Here is a 26,508-nt window from a genome sequence, read left to right on the forward strand (position 1 = left end):
TAAACACACTATCAAAACATAGATTTACCACTTGAATCTAGAAAAGTAGAACCTACTTCCTGCCTTGTGTGATAAGATGAAAGCCGAAAGGTAAGAAGAATGAACGACCATGTGAGAGATGTGCTACGTGGTCTTTTTAAATTAGATCTTTAATCTTCACTGGCACTTCTGAACCCAATGGTGCCACAACTGGCTCCTCATAAAAAGAGGAGTGAAAGTGAGTCCATAATCTTTACTGACCATAATAAGCTGGAAGTCTTAGAAGCACAAAAGCAAAGAGTAAATAAATCATAAACTGAGCTTCAATTTTCAAGCACTGTGCATTTTTTTTTAATGCTGAATGTTAGAGTTTTACTCCTCTGTATATAGGATGAAGTTATGAAGCTTTCCGAAAAGATGGAATGGTTTAAATTCCATTCCACAACCTTCTCCCCTTTGTAGACCTACCATTTGTTCTACGATACAACTCAGTGTTTATTGGTGGGCAATTTCACTGGTTAGCAAAGGCTGAACACTCACTAAAATGAAGCATATCAGTTGTAATAGCCCACCACGACATCAAGTTTCCAAATTCCTTTTCCTTCTATTTCCAGAAGAGATTCAATTTCTCCTCCAGTGGTCTCCCCACCTCTTCACCCCAAAGCCGCCCACCTCCCCCATGCTTCCTTGAAGCCTAAAAACATTAAAAAGCTTCAGGATGAGGCTGGGGGGAATTTTTTGTGAGTGTTCTTAGATTCTCTGAAATCAAGGCAAATAAAAAACTATGACAAAAACAACAGCAACGACAAACCCAGGGACACAGATGACCTCTTGACCTACTACTGTATGGTTATCTTTCTATAAAGGAGATAATTTTAGTCTGCGGTGTAGTTATTCCTGCTCATCTGGTCCTATTCCAATTTGAATCCTACCACAGACTAAAATATGCCAAGATCTTTCATTAACATGTCACAGATTTTCTTTTCATTATAAATCAAACTAAATAGGTCATGATTGCTTAATCAGTATGCAAAGTATTGCCTCTGGGATACCTGCAATACTCTGACAGCTGAAATTCATTTTAGTGCTTTGAAATCTAATTCTCTCCAATCGAACCTTACCCCAGTTCATCATTCCCCCATATCAAAATTTCATTGTATGAGGTATAGATATTGTTCTAGAATGGGTATCATGGACGCTAATAGCAGGGATTTAAATATTCAGGGGAAAAATAGATTCTGCTTTTCTGTCTGCCCCCCTCCCCCCAACATATGATTAAGACTTTTCCCTTTCCCTCAGCAGCCAAGAAAAAATGGTGGGAAAAAGATGCTCTCCAGAAATTATGTTGCTGATAGACTCATGCCTCCCTCTTAAGAAAGAGATTTTTTCTTCTTTACAAAGCAAAGTTCACATCATTCCTAAAGGTTAGTGAGTCCATGATCATCTGTATTTATTAACTCATCTCTGAGGAAATCTCATCTAGGTCTGCAGCTTTCAATGCATCAATATGTAGATGACTCTCAAATGTCCATTTCCATCCCTGACTTTTCCTCCGAGTTGCCCTCTCAATATATAAACTTGTTTATCTACTGGATGTCTCAGACTGCGCATGGCCAGAACAGAATTCTTGGGTGTCCCCACCAGACCTGTTTCCTAGAACAGCAAACAGGCCTACAGAGTGTCAGACACGGTTCTGCGCTCATTGAATCCTCACTACCTACGATCGGTACTAATATGATCTCACTTCATGGAGGCAGGGGACCCAGATTTCAAACCAGGCAGTTGGTTGGTGTCCACAGCCCACCAGCTTAACTACAGTGCTAAACCCCCACTGCTGTAACCAGTCTCAGTATTCACCCAGGAGCCCAAGTCAGAGACCTCAGGTCACACTTGATCCCTCTATTTCCCTCACCGCCCACCCCACCTCCAAATCAGTGCGAAGTCCCATTGGGTCGACCTACAGATCCTGTCCCCTCTCTGCTCATGACTCTCCATCACGACAACCCGGGCCACTGCAACAGTCTTATAAATGATTTTCTGGTTTCCATTCCTGCCTCTTCACAATCTATATTACACAAACTAACCAGAATGTTCTTTTTAAAAGGTGAATTAGAACAAGTCACTTCCTGCTGCAAATTCTCCAACGGCATCCAAAGCTCTTGGAATAAACTCCTCACTCCTCCCCTTGGCCTGGGAGGCCCCAGAGGCTCGGACCTGAAGCTCCTCTCACTACACTCCAGACACAGCCCTTTCCTCTGCTTCCTGAAACGTGTAAAGCCAGGTCTTGCCTCAGTGTCCTTGTGGCAATTTTTTCCTCAGCCTGAAAGCTCTTCCCCAGATCCTCACAAGATCATATCTTTCTGTCATTCAGGTCTCAGCTCAAAGAAACCTCCCAGGACAGGCTTCCCCTGTCAGGGACCCATCAAAGCAGCTTCCACCCTCTCCCGCGAGTCACTCTCTAGTACCTCAACCTATGCGGTCTTCATCATAGCATCCCGACAGATCCTCATTTGTTTGCTGCTCGTTTCCTGCCCTTTTCCCTTCCAACACTCACAGAGATTAGAAACTTTGTCCATCTTGTTGAATCCTGTATCCTGAGGGCTTAGATTAGCCCCTGGGTAATAATGCCTAATAGCAGACACTCACTAACACTTGTTGAGTAAACAAACTGTCAGGACCCCCCTAACAGCTTTCTATTGCCTGTGGATAAAGAATAACTCTGTTATAAACAGATGCCACAAGCCCCGGCCCCTTCTCCCCACCATCTCAACAAGACTAAGCAATTGGACGGATTCTCCTTAGGAGAAGGAGCCTTCTCTGCCAGCCTTAACCAGCTGTGCCTCCCCCAGGACGCTCCTCCTGCCCCCCGTGGCCCGATTAAACTCCAAATCGTCCTTCAGAGTTCTGCTTAAACATCTTACTCAAAAAAGCTTCCCTGAGACACCAGGCAAGGTTCCATCCCCTGCTTTACGTCCCCTACAATACCCTGGATTCGCTGTTACAACCCTGTCACACTTAGCTTTTAACCGGTTACTTGTAAAAACTTGTAAAATAAACAAAAACAAAACTCTATTTTCCTGACCACGACTTAAAACTCGATAACCCCAGGTAATAAATCTGTTCTACTCATTCAACAAAAAGCTTGATACTAAGTGTACTGCCTGACTATAAAAGCAACTGGTTTTTTCAAACATGGGAAAACCAGAAACTATATATTCTCCAGTGCGCAAAGAGGCTACAAGTCTTCCTTGAACTTGCCTGCTCTAAGTCCATGTCTCAGGAAACCATGACCCATTCCCCTCACTCCCCCCGCCGCCTGCCCTGGCAGACCCAGAACAAACTGGCCACACCCTCTGCTCAGATATTCCCTACTCCCTCCCTCCTCTCAGCAACAGAAGAGCCAGAATTGCCCTCCCTCCATTGGGTTCTCTTATCCTTGCGGTGTGGTCAGGGAGCCCAAGCAGAAAGATCCTGCCTGGTTCTGACACCCCAGAAGGAAGTTCAGATGAAGTGACAAGAAACCCCAGACCTGGATTAAATACAGAGGTCACCAGACCCAGGGAATTAGAGATGGCTCGGCCTCACCCTATCAGGGCCATTAATTGGTATAGGTCACCAAAGTGCAAAGACAAAAAGCAAAACTACTGACAGATAAGCTCATCTAATTTAGTGCCTAAAATCTAGCTATCCTGAATTTTCAGGAGATTGTTCATACGGTGTTGGCGATATATATATTTTAAATTGATAAACATCAGTGTGTAGTTTCTTATCTTCTTCCATAATCATCATGTTGGGGAAGGTTGGTTAACCTCTGGAGAGACACTGATGGGCTTCCTGGCTCCATCCTGCCCTGCTCTGGACTGTGTCCTGACCCTTTCTGGATGAGCCCATGGGGTGCACACGCACAGATGCAGATAGAATTGCTAGGTGCTTAGAGCTGGAGAGAATATTCCCCTTTACATGGAAACTAAGGGAACCACAGTGTGGAGACATCAGGCTCCTCTTAGATCTAACTCCTCATGCAAAGGGCATCTTCACTAAGGTCTTAGATCTTAGTTCTCAGTAACCAGCAGGCAAAGTTAGCCCCCTGCCAAACTGAAATAATTGCTGTCCATCATGGGTACCTTTTCTTACTACCAGGCCCCTCTATGCCTGGGAGAAATGTACCAGCAAAGAGAAAAATTGTTTCCCACTTAGATACTAGCAATGTAATATCTTTACCTTCCAAGGAGTAATACTAGGGAAGAAAATGCATAACACAAAGACAAAAATTTCTTGATGGTGGAATCTGGGGTCAAGGGATAGGAAGCCTCTGTGGTTTCTCCATCGGCCCCCAGCTCCCAACACACAAAAGGAAGAACAATCACATTATGATGCGGGCACCTTCTTCGCTTTGGCACAAGACCCCCTGGTAAGCAAAATATTTTAAATCATTAGAGACGTACCACAATAGTTAAATATTTCACGTAATTTAAAAAGTAACCCCATGAAAGCATGATTGTAGAATACCCAAACCTATTCTGTACCTTGCCTAATATCAGACATGAAGATAATGGCAAAGCTGAAAACATTTCTGTTGGTCTAAGTAAGAAAAACTTGCTTCTCCTGTGTTTCTCCTTTACTCTCACATTACTATCAGACTCACAATACTTCTGATATCCGCTATGGGGGGGGTTTCCACACACCAAGCAATTCTGTGACACCAGCTGGGCATCCTACAATTTAACTCAGTTCTGACACTATCTACCTGGAGATCGAGTCAGACCCCACAGGTTAAGGGCTCAGTCCCACAAGACTGCTCCCCACTCACCTCACTCCAGATGCCAATCGCAAGTCCAGATCATCACCAGTGCTCCTGACCAGGGGGCTATAAGTCAGAGGTTCCCACAACCTCCTCCTTGAGTTCAATTAATTTGCTAGAGTGGCTCACAGAACTCAGGAAAACAGGTTTCTTACTAGGTTACCGATTTATTGTAAAAATGATATGATGAAAGATACAGATGTACAACCAGATGGAAGAGGCACGTGGGGATGGGTACCGAGCTTCCATTCTCTCTCCCGGTACGCCACCCTCCCGGCACCTCCATGTGTTCAGCAACCCTGAAGCCCTCCAAACCCCTTAGTCTGGAGATTTCTATGGAGGCTTCATCATGTAGGCATGACAGATCACTTCCAGCTCCTTTTCCCTCTCTAGAGAACGGGGCTGGGGGACTGACGGTTCCAACCTTCTAATCATGGCTTGGTCTTTCTGGTGACCAGCCCTCATCCAGGAGTCCACCAAGAGTCGCCTCATTAGAACCAAGGATACTGCTATCACCCAGGAAATTCCAAGGGATCTAGGAACTCTGTGTCAGGAACCAGGGTCAAAATGCAAATGTCAGGGGGCTTCCCTGGTGGCGCAGTGGTTGAGAATCTGCCTGCCAATGCAGGAGACACGGGTTCGAGCCCTGGTCTGGGAAGATCCCACATGCCGCGGAGCAACTGGGTCCGTGAGCCACAACTACTGAGCCTGCGCGTCTGGAGCCTGTGCTCCGCAACGAGAGAGGCCGCGACAGTGAGAGGCCCGCGCACCGCGATGAAGAGTGGCCCCCGCTTGCCACAACTAGAGAAAGCCCTCGCACAGAAACGAAGACCCAACACAGCCAAAAATAAATAAATAAATTAATTAATTAAAAATGAATAATGCTTAAAAAAATGCAAATGTTAGAACAAAAGATGCTCCTGGTGCTCTTATCACGTAGGAAATTATAAGCGTTTTGGGAGCTCTGTGCCAGAAACCGGGGGCAGAAACCAATATATTCTATTATTTCATGTGGCCTTAACCCAGTTCTAACATTCCCTAGAGTAGTGGGGATAAAAGCACACCCCCAAACATGAGAGGTACAAGCTTTTCTTTTCACGTAAATGGACAAAAAGTCTGTACAGTTTTTAAAGCTGTCAACCATTTTTGATAGTAACTCAAAATATGCAGTGAATGCCAAGTATTCTGAGGATTTAGAATTTTATGAGAAAACATAAGGAAAAAGTATATATTTAACAAATGTTAAAAAAATATATATATATAATGAAGAGAAAGAACTTTAAACTGTACAACTCCATAAAAGTAGTCTGAGTGAAAACAGTGTTGGTGAACAAAGTTTTATTTCATGAAGCTACTTTATAGAGTCTGCATCATGCAACATATTAATGATTATTCATATTTCCTTATTTTACTTCTGGAGAAAATATTTTTCCCTAGCCACCAGTATGAAATCAGCCTCATGGGAAAAAAAACTGAAGAGGCAAGACAGCAGGCTGAGTGATTTATTTTTAAGAAAAACGTATACTTACGCAGTAGTAGTCTGCACATCATGCCAGCTTCTGCTGAAGTTCTGTTTTAATTCATTCATCAAGTTCATGCCGAGTTTTTGTTTTATCTCAACCAGGCGCCTTTCTTTCGCTGATAAAACTTGTCGTAATGTTGTAATTTCATCTTCTAGCTACAGGTAGGAGGGAAAATGGTGGGGAAAGAGGTCAGACCAGCTGAAACACACACGGGTGCCCTTGGTGCTCCAAAGCAGCCTCTGCGCCCTCTTGTTTACATAGCCCGGTGCATGGCCTTAGCAAACACATCCTGTAGAGAAGACAGTCTAATATTTAAAAATGAAAGTAGATTTTTTTTAGCTTTAATGATTCTAAAAGAAATCACTACTCCTTGTAAAAAATTCACTCATACAGCAAAATATAAAGAAAATAAAAATCATGTGTAATCTACTAGGAAATAGCCACTGCTTAATTTTTTTGGTTTCTAATCGTCCAAACGTTTTCCTAAAATTATACATAGATATAATTTTTGAACAAAAGACTGGTTTTGTAGTCTATGCCTAACAACTTCTTTTAAAGTGTTATTAGTCAGTGTTGTTTATTTTTTGCCAACCACACCTAGCATACATTGTGGTTTGCCAAGGTGGTGCCTCAGGAGAGAATGAACAAGGGAGGAGAGGATGTATGCAAGGGAGTGATTTGTGTTGATTTTTCTTGTTAACAATTTTAATTGACATGTAATTAACATACAATAAACTGTACACATGTAAAGTGTCCAATCTGTAAGTTTTGATATATGTATACTCCTGTGAAGTCATCGCCTTAATCAACATAGTGAAGAAATCATCACCTCCAAAACTTTTCTAGTTCTTCTTTGTAATTCCTCCCTCCCTTTTCTCTTCCCTCACCCAGGCAGTCACTGATCTTTCTTTCACTGGAGTTTAGTTTGTATTTTCTGGAATTTAATATAAATTGAACTACACAGTATAAACTCATTCTTGCCTGACTTTGTTCACTCAATATAATAATTTGAGATCATCTGATTCATCCATGTTGCTAAATCATCAATGGCTTTTCCTTTTCTCTGCAGAGTAGTACTCCATTGTATGGATATACCACAGTTTGCTTTCTATTCAACTACTGAAGGATATTTGGGTTTGGCTAATGCAACTAAAGCTACTATAAACATTCATGTACAAGTCTTTGTACTGATGTAGCTCCTGTTTCCCCTGTGCTAGCAGAAAAGCAAATCTCTTCAGCACCATAAAATTGCTCTTGTACACTATGGAAAACAGTATGGAGATTCTTTTAAAAATTAAAAATAGAACTCTCATATGATCCAGCAATTCCACTTCTGAGGATTTATCCAAAGAAAATTAAAACACTAGCTCAGAAAAGATACATGCACCCCTCCATGTTCATTGCAGCATTATTAACAATAGCTAAGATATGGAAATAACCTAAGTGTCCATTGATAGATAAATGGATAAAGAAGATATTTTACATACACACATACACACACACACACACACATACAGAAATATTACTCAGCCATTAAAATGAAGGAAATTTTGCCATTTAAAACATGGATGGACCTTGAGGGCAATATGCTAAGTAAAAGAAGTCAGACAGAGAAAGACAAATACTATATGACTGTATGATCTCATTTATATGTGGAATCTTAAAAAAACCACCAACCCCATAGATAAAGAGAATAGATTGGTGGTTGCCAGAGGCAAGGGAGGGGGGTGGGTGAAATGGGTGAAGGGGATCAAAAGGTATAAACTTCCAGTTATAAAATAAATAAGTCATGAAAAAATTGCTCTTGCAAATCTAATTTCTAACAAAGGAGTTCTGTAAAATACCCAGATTTTAGAGAGCATTGCTATATTTTGTGAAAATAATTTTGAACCTCCTCGAAGTCTTTGATTCCAGTTATCATACTTTATTCCATCGTCACACTTTGTAACATATTGCCCTAGTAATATTGCTTAAATTTACATCTTTGTTTTCTAAAAAGTATAAATATTTGTGACTTTCTTTGTGAAGCCAGAAGAGAATCAGTAGTACTCCCTTAGTATCCCACATGCACAGAGGTAAAAAAAAAAAGTACCTGACACTTGATGAGATTATTACTTTTTTTAATGGAGATCTGTGTCTCATTTACATTCTAAGTGTCTCTCTACTTCTGACCACAAGGAGCATCACTAACCCTGTCAGTCATCTTGCAAATGTGTTCCTTGGGTCACCAGAGACATAGCTGCTGAAAAGCACATCTCAACAATGACAGTTACCTTTGCAAAAATTAGTCCTTTTTATTAGAGCAAGGAAGATTTTACCCCAATGGTGAACAGACAAAAATAGCATTGTAAACCTTCGCATTCACAAAAAATCACTTAAGCAAAACAGGCAGAAATACTGAATCAAGCATCTTAAATCATCTAGCAGAAAAGAACAATATCTTGGAGCTTTTAATATCAGCAAAATGTCCTAGTAATCTAACATTATCCATTTTTTTTATGGTTATGGAACATTTCTCGTATGCTCATAGAAATCTTTTTAAAGTCTTTCTAAAATGAATTTCACCTTCCATAAACGTTATAATCAATAGCACCCTGTCTTTTCTTGATGAGCAAGAGTCTTCAGGACGCAGACATATACTCATTACTGCAAAAGGAGTGCACCCAGGGACCACCAAAGGGGATCATGTTCTTAGTCTCTCCATTAAATGAGAACACACTGTCATTTTATTTTATTTATTTATTTATTTATTTATAAATTTATTTATTTATTTTTGGCTGTGTTGGGTCTTCGTTTCTGTGCGAGGGCTTTCTCTAGCTGCGGCGAGCGGGGCCCACTCTTCATCGCGGTGCGCGGGCCTCTCACTGTCGCGGCCTCTCTTGTTGCGGAGCACAGGCTCCAGACGCGCAGGCTCAGTAATTGTGGCTCACGGACCCAGTTGCTCCGCGGCATGTGGGATCTTCCCAGGCCAGGGCTCGAACCCGTGTCCCCTGCATTGGCAGGCAGATTCTCAACCACTGCGCCACCAGGGAAGCCCCACACTGTCATTTTAAAATCAAACCCTTCTATCCTTTTGCTCTCATGTTATATTCCACTTTTTCATCTTTGTCAGTGTGTTCTTCCGCATTTAGTTTGCTGCCTAAGATTTCTCAAGGTTGTATCTCTAGCTCTCTTACCATAGAAAATACGTGGGCTTCATTCCAGCCTTTTATTCTGTACTAGAAAGACCTTTTGGGCTTTCTTTCAGTTTGAGTGACTGAAGTGACTGGGAATCTGGTTTGGTACATGTATCAGGTGTTACTGTAGTTTCCAACTTGTAACAAAATTAATGGGAAGTTTTTTAACTTGCAGAAAGAAATTAAAGATGTAGAGAAGAAGAAAGAGCTTTAAACATCTTGGTATTCTCCATCTTATATCTATGGAACCCCAGAAATTTATTCAAAACTATGGGGGACAGTAAGATATTCATTAGTTATTTGGGGGTGGGAGGAGTGGGTAAAGTATTCACAATTTTCTAATGAAATCCACGATCCCAAAAAGTGATAGAAACATTGAAGTGACCAATTTACCAAACACCATCCTAAAGAAAGATAAAATTCCACACCCAATAATTTTAAAATCGAAGCATACCTTAAAAGGCATTTGTAGAGAAAAAACTTCTAATGATGGAAACATGAACTCAGTTACTCAGTTGGGTCTATTGTCAGGTTCTATAATGAAAGTCTCACCATTTCAATAAAATGTAAGGCTCACACTTCTTAAAGCTTTCATTTATTTATCAGTGATCTAAATATATGCCAAAATATCTATTAAGCAAAACCCAGAAGGTGAAAAAACAGATAATCTTAAATTACATTAACATGCAAGACTGAAAATGGCCAATCTCGTCTCTTTCTGCAGAGCAGAGAGTCCTGACACAGCAGAAAGGCCTTTAATCACAAATGCTTTAAATGACAATCCTGGTGAGATTCATTCACTTATTTGACTAAGGAGAATTTTTGGCCTAGTTACACCAGCGGTTCTCAATTTCAGTTTATATAAAAGTCACTCAGAGAGCACATTTAAAATGCAGATTCCAGAAGTAGGCCCCTTTTAATGCCCTGAGATTCTGATGTCTCAAATTTGGTGAGGCCAGCCTACATATATTTTTTAACAAGCACCCCCAGATATTCTGATGCAGGTAGTATGCAAATTCTACATTGTAAGTACCTCTGCAGCCATATCAAATTCGTTTTGGAATGAGCTGGAGGGCAGGTAAATCATCAATTAAAGTATTTAAGATATCCTTTCCCCTTTAATTTTAAATGAATCATATCTTCACTAGAAACTGATAGTCTGGTTCTTTGGTTTCTTGGCCCCTTAGAAGATCTTCTTATAGGATAAATATTTATGCACAAGATTAGATATTTCAACTTGATTACTCAGATATGAATGAATAGGAATGTAAGTGTTGGTGAGGATGCGGAGAAATTGAAACCCTTGTTCATTGCTGGTGGGAATGAAAAATGGTTCAGCCACTGTGGAAAACAGTCTCTCAGTTTCTCAAAAAGTTAAACATGGAATTACCATATGACACAGCACTCCTGCTCCTAGGCATATTCTCCAAAGAATTGAGAACAGGTACTCAAACAAATACATGCATATGCATGCTCAAAACAGCACTACTCACAATAGCCAAAAGGTGAAAACAACCCAAATATTCATCAAAGGACGAATGGATAAACAAATTGCAGTATATACATAAAATGGAATATTATTCACTGGTAAAAATGAATGAAGTACTGATATAAGCTACAACACAGGTGAACCTCAAAAACACTAGGCTAAGTGAAATAAAGCCAGCCACAAAAGGTCACATATTGTATGATTCCATTTACATGAAATACCTAGGTAAATCCATAGAGACAGAATGCAGGCTGATGGCTGCAGAGAAGAAAGAGAAATGGGAAGCAACTCCTTAGTGGGTATGGGGTTCCCTTTTGGGACGATTAAAATGTTTTGGGGCTGGACAGAGGTGGTAGTTACACAACACTGTAAGTTTCTAAATGCCATTGAATGGTTCAATTTAAAATAGTTAATTTTATGTTATGCCAATTTATTGCAATAAAAAATGAAAAAAATTATAAATTAAGTAATGAGTTAGCTTCAATATGAAATTTATATTAGAAGATTGAAAACTTACTTTTCTATTTAATCTGCTATATTACATAAAATATCTAATTTAAATCCAGAAAAAGAAATACTTTCATAAACTATTAAGTATCAGTATGATGTTTAGGAGTAAGAGCATTTGGTCTCTTGTACACACTGCTTCAAGTCCTGTCACTTCTCCTGGTTACTCCTGCCTTGGCTAAGAATACGGGAGAATTAAAATTAAAACGCAAATAACATCTGGGAGGGTGTGACAGGCCATGGGGTGCCCAGACATTTGGTCAAACATTATTCTGGGTGTGTCTGTGAGGGTTAGTCTGCATGAGATTAACATTTGAATTGGTAGACTGAGTAAAGCAGATTGCTCTCCCAAAGTGGGTGGGCCTCATCTAATCAGTTGAAGACCTATATAGAACAAAAAGGTTGACCCTCACTTGAGTAAAAGGGAACTCTATCTGCCTGTCTGCTTTTGAGCTGGGCCACTGTTTTGTCTTGTTGTTGTTTGTTTTTTTGTTTTTTCAGATTCAAACTGTAACATTGGCTCTTCCTAGGCCTTCAGACTGGAGCTACACAGTCAGCTCCCCTGAGTCTCCAGCTTGCTGACCGTAGATCTTGAGACTTGCCAGCCTCCAGAATCACAACAGGTAATTCCTTATAATAAATCTCTTTCTATATACATATATATATATCCTATTGGTTCTGCTTCTCTGGAGAACCCTGATTAACACAGAGGGGTGTTACAATAAGACAGTATTGGTTGTGAAGACTTTAGTTGTTCACTAGCTCAGTCCAGAAAAAATGAAAGTCTTGAAGGAAAAAAACTGAGAGAGGAAGGAAGAGCTTAGGGCACTTCTTTGTAAAAGCTAAGAGACGGGTGGCTTGAGGGCACTGTGTGCTTTTCTTGGGGAACGACACACTGAGCAACAGCCATTGTCTACTTGATAATGCTGTCTGGTATTTTTCCTACTCCTATTAATGCTCATTTTTCTTGAGTCATTTTATCTAGGGGACATTGGCAGTACTTGATTGTTATATAATCATAAATTTACAGTTCTAATGCCAACACTTCATCCTTTTCAAAAGGAAAGCCACATTATAGAATACTGAGCATCAAATGCAGCTTAGCGAAACGAAAGTGGGAGTGGGATGTTAGTAGCACAGAAGTATTGAGCAAGTTTATTTAAAAAGGGAGAAAGGAAAAACTAACCCACAGAATAGATGCATAAAAACCTCAGAAAAGATGTTAGGAGCAGCTGGTAATAAGACTAATGAGAACAAATATCTGAAACAAAATAGTATTTCTTTATATATTGACAAGATGTGTAAAAAAAAAAAATTCTTCTTCCAGTATTCACAAATATAAATGTTTGTTGGCGCTATGATTCAAGTTAATTATAAATCTTAATTGCGCACCTTCTGTGCACAAACCACTGCACCAGATCAGAAGTGATATTGGCCCCGCACTGAAGGAACTTTTAAAAACACACATATTGCATGAACATGATAACAAACTCGAGACTGAACTGTGTTAATGACAGATTCCTCTTTTAAGGTGCAGACCTCGGCTAAGATGTATCCCCTTGGACAATACCGGCTCATTTTACGTCTCTCCCCACAAGGACAGGTCTTCCTTCTGCCAGCACTTGGTAAGCACAACAATGTGCCGGCTGTGTGGCTGAATGGGGTTACAGGCTCGCCTGAAGTCTAAGGGCGTCCTCATGGGAATACAGACCACAGAACAGTGCAGGGTAAAGCAGTGGGGCGGGGATCCAGCACAGCCAGCAAACAGTGGGAGAAACTGAGGAAACGAGGGAGAGGAGTGTACAGAAGAGGAGAGCGAGTGCCTGGCACACCCCAAGACCCCTCTAAGCAAAGCAATCAGACGTAAGAAGTCCCCCTACACAAAGCTCTTGCTTTGGATCACGGCCACAACTTACCGCCTGATTCAAAAGTAGTCTAATAGGCTGACCTGTGAGGTGTCCTGTTACCCAAGTGGCTAACAGACCCAGTAGGATCTTCCCTCAAACAGAGAGGGGTTGCTTATGACCAGGGGCCCCAGAGGAGTATCTGTGGAGAATTGAGGCAGAGAAGCTGAGCTATCTGCACGATGTCTCAGTTCTTCATAGGGCCAGCCGTGGGACTGCTGAGATGCCCTTGATGCAATTAAACCCTAGCATTTAAGGTAATCTGAATGCATGTGTGATCTGAAAGAACCTAATTTGTGGTGTGTGTGTGCGCGCGCACGTACGCTGTGAAAGGGCAGAGAAAGTGGATTTAAGAAAAGAATGAGCAGAAAGCAGAGGTGGCCTGAGATGGAGGGAGAAGAAATGGAAATGTGAAGAGGAAAAACAGCAAAGATCCCCTCCTTTGCTTTTTGCTGGGCCTGAGGCAAACAGCTGTGCCCAGTGCCCCTGGAGGTTACACTGCTACCTTTGGCAAGACGTGGTGCTTCTCCATCCCTGAGGAATCCAGAAATAAGAGACAGGAAGCATGGAGGCTAATGCATCCTAAAGGATGAAAACACCAATCCTGGTAACATGAAAAAGTAACAAGGAGTCTGGTGTTACTTTCAGAAGTCAGCCTCAAAAACTCTTAGGAATGAGACACACTGGAGGGTCATTAATGTGGCCAAATGAGACAAGAATGTGTGAAAACACTGGTTTTTTATATTCACGGGGGCATCCATTGAGAACCAAGGCTTACTGTTTCTTGATTATAAACATAATACTTGCTCATTGTTGAAAGTTTAGAAAATATAGCATGCAGGCACACAAGAAACATAGATGTATGTATGTGTGTGTGTGTGTGTGTATATATATATATCCCAGTAATCCCAGAACTGAGAAAAATCAAGTCATTTTACAAAAGTTGTTCTGTTACAGAGGTTGTGTATGAACTTAAACTTGGATGATAACAGTGAAGGAGTTAAATTTCAGCTCAGAATCAGCTGATGCCAGTCTGCAGAATATAACTTTTGTCAACACAATTGACAGGAACAAGTCATAATCCAGGATTCCAGGCCTTAGGAAAACGTGGAGCTCAGATATTCTCTGTTTAGGTTGACTTTGGTCCGTGCACTCTGGCAAGTATGGCCAATCTGAAATAAACGAGGTGGTTCTGGATCAGTGGCCACAGACAGATCCAGCTCAAGAACCAGGCTATTTGATCTGAGGCACTGTCCTTACTAAAATAATTTCTGCTGTACTAGAAGAACAAGCTGCTCTTTCATTTTATCATGAGGTTATTGTAGGGTGTGTCTTATGAAAGCACCTGAAATGTCTTTAGTATTATTATGAGCTGTCATAAACACACACTATCAGAACCTTAGCACTTGGAGAGTCTGGGGTGGACACAGCGGGGTGAAGGTAAGGTGAAGCTTAATTTAAAGCTGTGTCTCCAGCCTGTAGAAGAGGCCAGAGGAAGAAGACAAGCCTTGTTCCAGCTGGACCAGGAGCTTCCTCCCCTCTGAGCCAGGGATTCAGATGGGGAGGAATGCTGGCCTCTTCCCCTCTTGCCCTACTGCTGCTTCTACTTGAGAAGCTCCCTTCTCCTGCCCTTTCCTCCTACAATGTAAACGCTCCCTAGCAAAGTATTTAAGAGGTAGCAAAGTGTTTGTAGTGGGTGCTACAAACAAATGGCTTGAACAAAGAGTTGTCTTCACGACAAGCCAGGCACCCTCCTCATCTCTAGGTCCAGATGCCCACGGCAACTACACAAGCTCTAATGAAGCCTAAAGTCATCATAGCTTCCCTCTCTACGGGAAGATATGTGTCAAATATGTGGAACATAAAAAAATAAAACAAACAAATAAAACAGAAACAGCTCACAGATATAGAGAACAAACTAGTCATTACCAGTGGGAAGAAGGATGGAGGAGGGAAAAGATAGGGGTAGAGGATTAAAAGAGACAAACTACTATATAAAATAAATGAGATACAAGGATATATTGTACAGCACAGGGAATATAGGCAATATTTTTAGAATAACTTTAAATGCAGTATAATCTATCAAAATACTGAATCACTGTATTGTACATCTGAAACTAATATAATATTATAAATCAACTCAATCAAAAAATAAGAATGTTTCTTCATCAAAAACACTAACTGTATGGAAAATAAAAAGACAAGCCACTAATGGAAGAAGATATCTCCCAGATGTATAACTAGCAAGATTAGTTCCCAGAATAAACAGAATTCCTACCAACCCACATAAACAATGGAAATAACCCAATAGAAACATGGGCCAAAAAACCCAAACAGATTCATTACAGGGAGAAATCACAAGTGGTTAATAAATCCAGAATAACATGCTCAATAAATAATAATCTATGCTCAATAAAGCCGGAGCTTTATTCTTCTGAAAAAGAGCACATCAACATAATAAATTCAGTTGCTTCTATGAATGAATTTTTCATTATAAACATAAATCCTTTCAAAGTATTTGTTGAGCTAAGCTGCTGACCTAAATCAACAACTGCTCTTCAAAGGCAGCTTGCGCCTGTACCAAGGTCTTGAAGGAATTCCATAAGGTTTGTAAGTGATTTATTGTCCCCATAGCATTGTGATACTAAGGAGAGTAAGAGGTGCATATTTACAACTAATTATTGTTGCTTAAGCAGCATAACCGTTTGTTTTCTTATGGCCACCAATGGATAATGGACAATTAGCATTACAAAAATACCTCAGAAAAATGAATCATCTTACAATATATCACTTATTAAATCTCATTAAATGAAAGACAACATAATTGTAATATGCAACTTATATCAACTAACAATAATTCTCAGGATTTGGAGATAGACATAGCAACAATAAGAAGATTACTAAACATACCTGAACTAGTTCTGCCTTTAACTCCTCTTTTTCCTCCTCAGAGAGCATGCTAGGGAAGTCAGCACTGGCTACTGTATCTTCATCTCTTCCTTGCAGTGGTTCAGTCTCCAACAAACCTTTAGGCAAGATTGGCAAAACATAACGCAATTTAAAAAATGAATTTAGCCAAATTCTACTTCCATGGTCTGAAGAGCTAGATACTCTGACTGACTCTCCCACTGAAAAATAACTAAAAATTCCAGAAGAAAGAAATCCTTCTAAATGTGTCATGAGCTGCCAAGAAAGTAGACTAAGAATCCCAAAAACTAAGTGAAAGTGGGAAGTTGAGATGTAAACAAAACAAGTCTTCATTAATTCTACATTTACCACCCAGATGAATCCCAGCCTCGGTTTTTACTGTCCCATGGGATGCAGGGGGCAGAGGACAAAGCCCAGGGCCACCGAGGGAGAGGAGGTTATGGTGAGACCCCTCCATAAATCCTCCTGCCCACAGGGCTACACCCTGAGAGTAAGGTGACCTGGAAGTAAATACCCTCACTCCCCACAGGCATCTGCAAGGCAAATTGCCTGCCTTGACACCCAGCATGAAATGGACAGGGCAAAAGGGCTTCCCCTGAGAATTCACAACCTCCCAGGTGGTCCAAAAGAACCTCGAGATAAGAGAGTATTAAAACTTTTTTCCACTTCGATGTGGAAATATGCAGATATGGAACCTGGAGCAGCTGCAGCCGTGAGGAAGTATTGTGGCCACACTGATTCTGTCAGAGGGAGGTGGGAAGTGCCTGGACAATGCAAACACACATGTCCTCTGTAAACAGGCACACATATATACGGAAGCTTTATTTATGGCATGAATTATGACAGGGCTGGCATTTATACATCTCTGGAAAAAGGGAGGTCTTTTAATAAATTGTCCTGGAACAAATAGTTATCCATATAGTAAAAATAAAATTGGACACCTTAACACCATTCACAGAGATTAAATTATAAATATTTTAGAAGACAATATGGGACTTTATATTTATGAACCTCTGGGTAGGAAGGGATTTCTTGAGACACAAAAAAAGGGCAAATCATGAAAGAAAGGATGGATAAGATTGAGAATGAGTTATCACTTCACACCTGTCGGAATGGCTATTGTCAAAAAGACCACAAGTAACAAATGCTGGTGAGGCGAAAAGGGAACACTTGTGCACTGTTGGTGGGAATACAAATTGGTGCAGCCGTTATGGAAATAGTACGGAGGTTCCTCAAAAAACCAAAAATAGAACTACTGTATGATCCATCAATTTCACTTCTGGGTGTTTACCCAAAGAAAACAAAAACACTGACTTGAAAGATATAGGCACCCCAATGTTCATAGCAGCATAATTTACAATAACAAAGATCTGGAAGCAACCTAAGCGTCCATCAACAGATGAATGGATAAAGAAGACATGGCATATATATATATATATATATATATATATATATACACATATACACACACACACACACATGCAATGGAACAGTAATCATATAAAAGAATGAAATTCTGCTATTTGCAAAAATGTGGAGGGACCTAGAGGGTATTATGCTTAGTGAAATAAGTCAGACAGAGAAAGACAAATACTGTTTGCTATAACTTATATGTGGAACATAAAAAAATAAAACAAACAAATAAAACAGAAACAGCTCACAGATATAGAGAACAAACTAGTCATTACCAGTGGGAAGAAGGATGGAGGAGGGAAAAGATAGGGGTAGAGGATTAAAAGAGACAAACTACTATATAAAATAAATGAGATACAAGGATATATTGTACAGCACAGGGAATATAGGCAATATTTTTAGAATAACTTTAAATGCAGTATAATCTATCAAAATACTGAATCACTGTATTGTACATCTGAAACTAATATAATATTATAAATCAACTCAATCAAAAAATAAGAATGTTTCTTCATCAAAAACACTAACTGTATGGAAAATAAAAAGACAAGCCACTAATGGAAGAAGATATCTCCCAGATGTATAACTAGCAAGATTAGTTCCCAGAATAAACAGAATTCCTACCAACCCACATAAACAATGGAAATAACCCAATAGAAACATGGGCCAAAAAACCCAAACAGATTCATTACAGGGAGAAATCACAAGTGGTTAATAAATCCAGAATAACATGCTCAACCTCATTGATATTCCGGGAAATACAAATTAAAACATTTCATACCCACTGGATTAGCAAAAAGTTAAAAGTTTGATGATATTAATAAAAGTTGATGACTATGTAGAGGATGGAAACTCTGATACACTGCTTGCAAAAACATAAATAGATACAAATAACTTGAAAAAAATTTATCATTATCTAGTAAAGTTGAACATTCACACACCCTACAATCCAGCATTCCACACCTGTGGATATACCCAAGACACTCATACATCAGTACCTGAGGTCATTAATAAGAACTTTCATGGTAGCAAAAAACTGTAAATCAGCAAAAGTCTATCAACAGGAGGATATATAAGCACACTGTGGTCATTTACATCAAGACAACTCGACCTAGTGAGATGAGTGAGCTACAGCCATGAACGCCACATGGATGAAACACAGAAACAAGACACTGAGTGAAAAACACAAGTTGCAGAAGAATAATAAAGTATAATTGCACTTATATGAAGTCCCCAAACACACAAACTAAATAAAATACTGTTTAGCAATAAAAGTAAAAAGACAAGCAAGGCTATGGTAAAAAATTCAGGACCATAGTTTTCTCTGAGGAGTGGGGGAGACCAGTTTCAATGCTAAGTATTTCTTTTTCATGAGTAATACCTGTTCGTTGTAAAAGATAATAAAATAAAATGACCCATTCATCATTAAAATTACTATTAATCACACTACCCAGAAATAATGATCATTTTGTCCATCCTTTCTGGTATTTCTTCTATGCATTTGTTTACATTTTCTTGTATATACTTATATGCATTTACTGTTGTGAATTTATTTTTTCAATAGGATAACATGAATATCCTTTATGTCTAAAAACGCATATTTACCTTTATTTATTTTTATGGTTGTACAGTATTTTGTCTCACGTATGACTGATAATTTATCCTGTTTATTGGGGAGCTGCAGTGAACATCTCCTTGCCAAGTCATTAGGCAAAATCTTGATGATTTCCTACACACTGGGTCACAGAGGCAAAGGCCATGGACATTTTGAAACCTTCTGCCTAGTTATCCCCCCGAAAGGTGGTGCCAGTTTTATGCAAACATCAGCAACCTAGGAGAATCTCTCTAGATTCTCGGTACAAGAATGTTAAGTAGGTCATTTAAAAGGTTTTAAACACTGTCATTTATTTCTGCTGGTAAATATTTATGTTTACATGTGGCCAATATATTTTTAGTCAGTGTTCTAGGATAACTGTCTAAATCAGGAATCAGCAGTAATTCCAAGCACAGTTTTAAGAGATGGGCCCAGAAGGTAAGCTGCCCGCCTGCACTGGGGGCTGGGGAAGAGCCATAGGAGGAACCTGTAAGACACTCTGGTCTTCTCCCCAACTCAGCCTGGCCCAGGAACTTAGCAGATACTGCTCAAACTTAGCCAGAACCTAAATTCTCCATCTTCTCCTTTCTTGACAGTATGAGAGGACATGTACCAGGGAACAGACAATAGTTCCAGGCACTTGGACTTTTCAAGACATCAAACATCTTTAGTATCTTCCTATATTCTAGGAAGATTCGAAATCCATTTTAATTGCTAATATGTGAATTGGGAAACTTCTAGCAAATTTAGGGAAGGACAGACCTCCCCTTATCCAGCAGGTAGCTCCTACTTTTCAGGGGGAAGGGATATAAATCTTATAAAGTGAGATATTTCCTGCGCTGGCCTTCAGCTCTGATCTGTCACACATGCCACGCCGCAGAGACATCAAGAATCTCGAAGATTCTCCCCCAGAAAGCAGCCATTCAGGAAATCTGCCTGGAGCCCAGAAGCTGCTAGTTAGGTCAGGTCTAATTAGACCAGCTACCTTCTTTACTCTTATCTTTGAAATAAATGCCAGTTCCCCATCATTGTTTTGACTCACTGGGTTAGGGAAGTAGCAATCACTCATGAGGTCAAAGGATAATTCCAGAATCAAGGAGTAGGGGAAAAAAGGAGTTCGATTTTAAAAAGTGACTAAACAGTGAAAGAGTCAAAATCAGAAAGAAAAAAAAAGCAAATAGGAAGAGATACCAAGTGACAGATGATAATGTGAGAAGGGCAGTAAAATGAGTATAAAATAAACTAGTTACTATGGAAGAAGATATTAGAGAAGATTAAAAACATATTTTTAATAAAAGCAATAATTAGTGGGCAAAACTGTTCAAGAAGCACAATTTTTAGCAGGTACTAATACATTATGAATTTTGTTCTCTTTTCCAAATGTGCAGACTACGCCACCTTTATCTGGCATAGAAGAAAGAGCACTACAACAGGAGTCGGGACACTTGGAATTCTGCCTACCTGTGGGCTTGCCACTAACCAGCAAAGGCCACTTGACCTCAATTATCTCATCTGTAAAATGGATACCTTACAGGATTGTTGTTAAGATTAAATGATGTTAAATCAGATATGTGAAAATGTTTAAATTTCCATACAAACCTCAGCAATATATTGGTGAAATTTGGGGGTGACAGTTTTTAAAAGTATTAATGGGCTATATTCTCTTTTGTGTTTTAGCCTCCCCAAGATCTAGTATTTTCCTAGCTGGTCTAAGGCATCCATCTGTCTGAGGTAGAGAAAGGAGCAAAAGAAACACAAAGATTAATATTTAGATTTTTGGCATTTGAAATTGGATTGGCCAGGAAGACAACAGTCTTGCAAAATGGGCAATATTCTTAGGAGGGAATGTTCTCCACATCTTTGTTTCCCTCTTTGTACATCAGAAGCCAAGGCCAGGACATCCAGGCCAGGAAGTTCCCCTTAGGTACACAGTGCATGAGGACTTACCAAGGATGCATGTGCCTCCTGCTCTGTGCCCGGGAGCAGGCGGGAAGAGGGAAGGGAGGAAGAAGGAGAGGAGCTGCGAGGCGTGGATGTCCAATCTTTCACTTTGGGTTTCGGCCCAGAAAGATTTATAGAGGAACCTGCTGGAGGTTCTGTTTGCTTCTCCAGACCCACCCTCTATCCTCTTCCACTCTGCTCTGTGCCCGGGAGACTGGCCTAAGGATTACATCAGCATGGTTCCCTCACCCTTCTGCCTCCTTTCTGCATTGGCCATCAGAGCCCCAGCGGGACCCTGCGGGGCAGAAGAAAGGGGCAGGGACTGCTTCTCTCCCTGCCAGGCTGCACTGTGCAGCTTTATTTTTCCACCACCAAAGACCACAGCTTCTGTTGGGTAGTTTTCTTCTACAGCTCAGCTCTTGTCAAGTTCCTAGAACCCCGCCCTGTCCTGCAGCCTAGGGATTGTATTGACTTCCTGCTATTGCTCTGAGGAGCTTCAACACCCCTGCTGGTTTCCCTTAATTCTTCCTATCTTTCTAATAGTCCCTTCATGAAACTCGTGAATCAGGCACCCCTTCTGAGCATGTCATCCATTTACTTCTTTCCTAGTCCCTGACTGATAGAGGAAGCCTGCACCACTCTCATCTGGAGGGCAGTGGTCGCTCCAGAGAAAAATATCTTTCAGGCTGTCCTGCACCAACCTGGAGCACAGCCACTTCCCTATCAACAGGTGTTGGGAGGCTGGGCATCTTGGCCCTTGGTGTTTAGTTCCCCAGTTCACTCTTCTGCAGTCAGTTAACCACGTGTGGGATCCAGAACTCCCCTTAGCACTTAGGGAGAAACCTGCTGCCTTGGCAAAGGGTTGGTGCCCCTGCAGCAGGAGCGGAGGTTACTGGCCAGAGGTCTGGGTGCAGGGGGTGGAGAAATCAACCATCAAGAGCCAAAGTGAAGCTGAATCAGTTTGGAAAGGTTACTGGGCCCAGACTCAGGTAAGGAAGACAAGATCACAAGTAACGTCTGCAGAAAACGTCAGCATCGCAAGACTTCATGGTCCCAGAGGCCCAAAGAGCCAGAGAAGAAGCCAAGGCACTACATGGGCCCTTCCTGCTTCCATATACCAGACCTCCCCTTAGCTGGGACAAGGAAAAGGGGAGCTGAAAAAGGAGAATTCTGAGCTAGAGGGTAATTTTACTAAGGAATTGATTATTACATAAGGGGCTTTAAAAATGATTGTATTGGAATGGACTAAAGCAATTTTTTCTTCCCCACTATCCAAAGCCCAAGGGTAGTAGAGGTATAGATATAGATCAGGCATGGAGCACATGTGCACCAAGATGTAGTGTGAATAAATCTTGCAAACCTGCTGCGGAGTATTTTGTACTTCAAGATGCCCATTTTACTTTCATTAGTACATGCAACAAAATATATAGACTTGTCTTAATAAAAGTAACAAATATTCACAGGAATGACTCTACTGCAGGAACTGTGCTTCTGCATTGGCCGGGTGACATCCTGGGGAAGCAGGTAGGTCTTTAAATACTCGTCAAATGCTACCATCCGCCTGCTTTCACTATACCTACAATGACCCAGTGATGACTCATTTAAGTCCCACATATGGGACTAAATGATACAACAAACTGAACCAGATCCAACTGAGAAGTCACTGTGGGCCGGTCTCAGGCTTTGCTAATGGGGACCTTCACTCATGGGACCTGGGTTCAGAGTCTGGCTCAGTTACAAGTCGCTGTGTTCTAACTTAGGTTAGTCTGAGTCCTAAGCCTATGCCTTTCCCTGGCTTACAACCATCTGCAGAATAGTGAACAAAATGCTGCTGAGTACAAATCAAGAGTGAACTTTGGATTAAAGTGCCTGCCCTCCAACCTTGAAATGAAATCACCTATTGGCATCAACATACTTGAATGCATCCTGTCAAGCACTCCCCTGGGTTAGGCTGTGGCTTCATGCACATGACTGAAACAGTACAGATAGCTATGAGGTAAAATGATTATGAACCGTGATTTCAGATGAGTGACCATACCCTGAATTGTTGGCAAATATATAAAACTTACAGAATTTCTTTTAAATAACAAAAGAATCTTGCATGTATGTGCACCATATTCAGGAATTAAGAAATAAATCCAGCGAAGGAAGTGCATATTTTCAAAAAGAATACAAAGTTATCCTAGGACTTAATTTAAAAAAAATTCAATAAAATAGCTTAAATGAAAATTCACCATGTTTTAAATAATAAATTTACAACTGTAATATTTATTACTTAATTATATTTTCTTCATGATGTTTGGTAAAAACAGCTTCAGGCATTCTTTTAACATAAAACTTCAAAATATCTCCATTTATTCCCTAAGGGAAAAGCTATTGAGCTAATCTGATTATTGTTGGATTTATGATTATCTCTGAGTACACAGACAAAAAGCTAATACCTGTTAATTTGAGGAGGGTAGAAATTAAAGCTATAAAACAAATTTATTTATTAGAATCCCTTCTGCACATCTACTAAATCTTCCACACAAAAAACCAAAATATTATTTCTTACGCACCTCCCTTCTTGAACTGCTTTTCATTCACTTACCAGAAACTCATATCTAGCCTATTGTTGAATCACACGTAGAGCAGATAGGGCTTTGAATGCTTTTCCTTGCTGCCCTGTAGTTTTGGCAGAGGGCTCAAATGCTAAGAACAATATAATGAGAGCTTTACACTCCCACATCCTAAAAGCAAGGCTGGAACCCTAATGCAGGACATGCCAGTGGGATAACCTATCCCCAGCCTTGGTGAGTGGAGGTGACACATAAACCCCAACTGCCACCTATGGCAGTCTGTAGCTTTAATATATGCAGGGTATCCCACTGTTGAGCACTGGGAAAAGTCCACGGTGGGCTTTCATCTCCCAAACCCTCTCGTATAGGAGTTGCTCAACTAATATTCGTTGAGTTAATCCCTAGAATAGAAAATCAAGCTATCAACTCTTCTTTTTTAAAAAACATTGAAGTATTGTTGATTTACAATGTTGTGTAAAGTGATTTGATTATACATATATATGTCTATATATTCTTTTTCATATTCTTTTCCACTATGGTTTATTATAGCATATTGAATATAGTTCCCTGTGCAATACAGTAGGATCTTGTGGTTTATCTATTTTATATATAGTAGTTTGTATCTGCTAATCTCAAACTCCTATTTTATCCCTCCCCCAATCCCTTTCCCCTTTGGTAACCATAGGCTTGTTTTCTATGTCTTACCAAGTCTTCTTGATGCCCTTTCCGTATATTTTCATCATCTATCATATCTGTCTATCCTTTTGAATTTTCATTGCTATGACACAGTACGGCTTGCTGTGCATACTGCTTGCTGTGATTTAGGGCTTTTGTCACTACACACTCAAAATTATTTAAATCTTAGCTAAATTTTACCTCCTTGCTTGCAGTCTCTTTCTCCATCACCCAATCTACACAACACTCAAATGAATATTTTGAACACATGACCTTCATCATGTTAAAACCCAGTTGCAAAAACATTACATGGATGGAATGGAATTGCTTCTAGCCTAAATTTGAAAATTCTTACACTAGCATTCAAAACCTTCCACGGCTGGCTACAAGTGGTGATTCCAACTAGCCTGCCTGTGATTCTCCCGCCAAGGCCTCAAAATCCACTAGGCTGTCATATGCAGTGTTCCTCACTCATGTTCTATTCATTCTTATGTTTTTGTGCCACTCCATCTCTCTCGAAAGCCTCTCTCCCCTTCCTCCTCAGTTTCTCTTCTAAGAATCCTACCAAGTTGCCAACAACACTAGAATAACAAGTTAACATGTCGTGTGCCTTAAATTGATCTAAAATGGCTTTTTTGCTTTCTCTATGTACTACAATGTACATTACTCTCTATATTATGATATACATTATTCTATATATTACTACTAAATATTATATAGAGTAAAAGCTACATTACGACTTGCATTTCATAAATTGCACTAATACACATAATACTATATATTACTATATAGTTAAACAAGTTTATGAAGAAAATATTTCAGACACTGTCCTGTAAAATTTTATTGTCCTTCTTAAAATATAAAGAACACATGAGTCACCACTACTAATAGCATTATTTTCTAAAGCTTTGGTGTCATTTAATAATGTAGCTAAAAAAGATCATCTCTGTAATGCTCAGCCTGAGAGTGTACTAATCAGTTGAATAAAGACTTTATGCTTTTTACTAAGTATTTTATCTAAAGATGCTTCTGAGGTTGTAGACGACTAAATTAAATTCTTACACTCCATCTTTCCCCTTTTTTTTAAAATATGTTGTTTAGGTAATAATCCACATAGTTAGATGCTGGTTAAAATAGACTCTACTCTCTAAAGAAAAATTTGTGACTGACCAAAACCTAACGTTGGCTAAAGACGGAAGTGACATGCTATTACAGATAAACAAATATATGGAAATATTTCCTTCCATTTCTCATTTACCCATATGTACAAGGTAACTGTCTTCTGACTGTAAGAGGAAACACACCTTCGATATAAAATTTTTAGGTGCATTGTGTATTGATGAGGTCACCAAAATTCAATAGGATACTAAAGTTAGCAGAAAGTATATGGCACGCAAGAGTTAAATAAGTACTGCACAGCCCTGAAGGGCAGGCCATCTTCAAGGAGCTCAAATCAATCAGGGATGCACATAAACCTAAATTATCATTTCTGTGACTAAGGTCTGACCAGGACTCTTACCTACCGTCAGGGATAAGAATCCCAGACAGTCTCAACTGGCCCCATTTACCCAAGGCTTCCCTGGGCTCATGCCTAACCCACGCCTTTAGGGTGCTCCTGAAGGCACTGAGAGCTGTGGAAATTTGAGGGATGGAGAAGCCCTGCTCCCCTATGGCTACAGTGGCACTGCCCAGGCCCATGGGAGTGGCTTGCTTTGTGGCATCATTTTACTGGGCTAACTACAGAAAACGTCCTTGCATTAAGACATGGCTTCAATTATTGTGAAAGACCAGCTGGCCATTCACGCTGGGATCCCTAGGTTGGCTGCATCTTTGAGAGATGTCATATTCTGTGGTCTGTTAGGCCCAGATATTTTATTTCACTACTTCACATTGTGGTAAACAGCCTCTTAGATGATAGTTTCCACTAACAAATCTTCTGGGAGACTGATGTGCCAAGAAGACCAAATTTCTTTCGGGAAATTCTGTGCTCTTTACTTTCTCAGAACAAAATCTACTAGAG

The 26,508-nt window shown here is 40.1% G+C and overlaps 1 protein-coding gene across 5 annotated transcripts in view; it reads right to left on the minus strand.

The window, feature by feature from the left end:
• Positions 1–26,508, minus strand: part of TPD52L1 (TPD52 like 1) — a 98,200-nt gene that overhangs the window by 20,964 nt on the left and 50,728 nt on the right. For all 5 annotated transcript variants that reach the window (XM_036872020.1, XM_036872018.1, XM_036872017.1 and 2 more), the window contains exons 2-3: positions 16,290–16,405; positions 6,310–6,458 (exon numbers count right to left, since the gene is read on the minus strand). In XM_036872020.1, the coding sequence (XP_036727915.1) occupies positions 6,310–6,458; positions 16,290–16,405 (265 nt within the window). The remainder of the gene's footprint in view (positions 1–6,309; positions 6,459–16,289; positions 16,406–26,508) is intronic.

The sequence above is a fragment of the Balaenoptera musculus genome, chromosome 12 (assembly GCF_009873245.2).
Source record: "Balaenoptera musculus isolate JJ_BM4_2016_0621 chromosome 12, mBalMus1.pri.v3, whole genome shotgun sequence".
In the NCBI taxonomy this organism is placed as follows: Eukaryota; Metazoa; Chordata; class Mammalia; order Artiodactyla; family Balaenopteridae; genus Balaenoptera; species Balaenoptera musculus.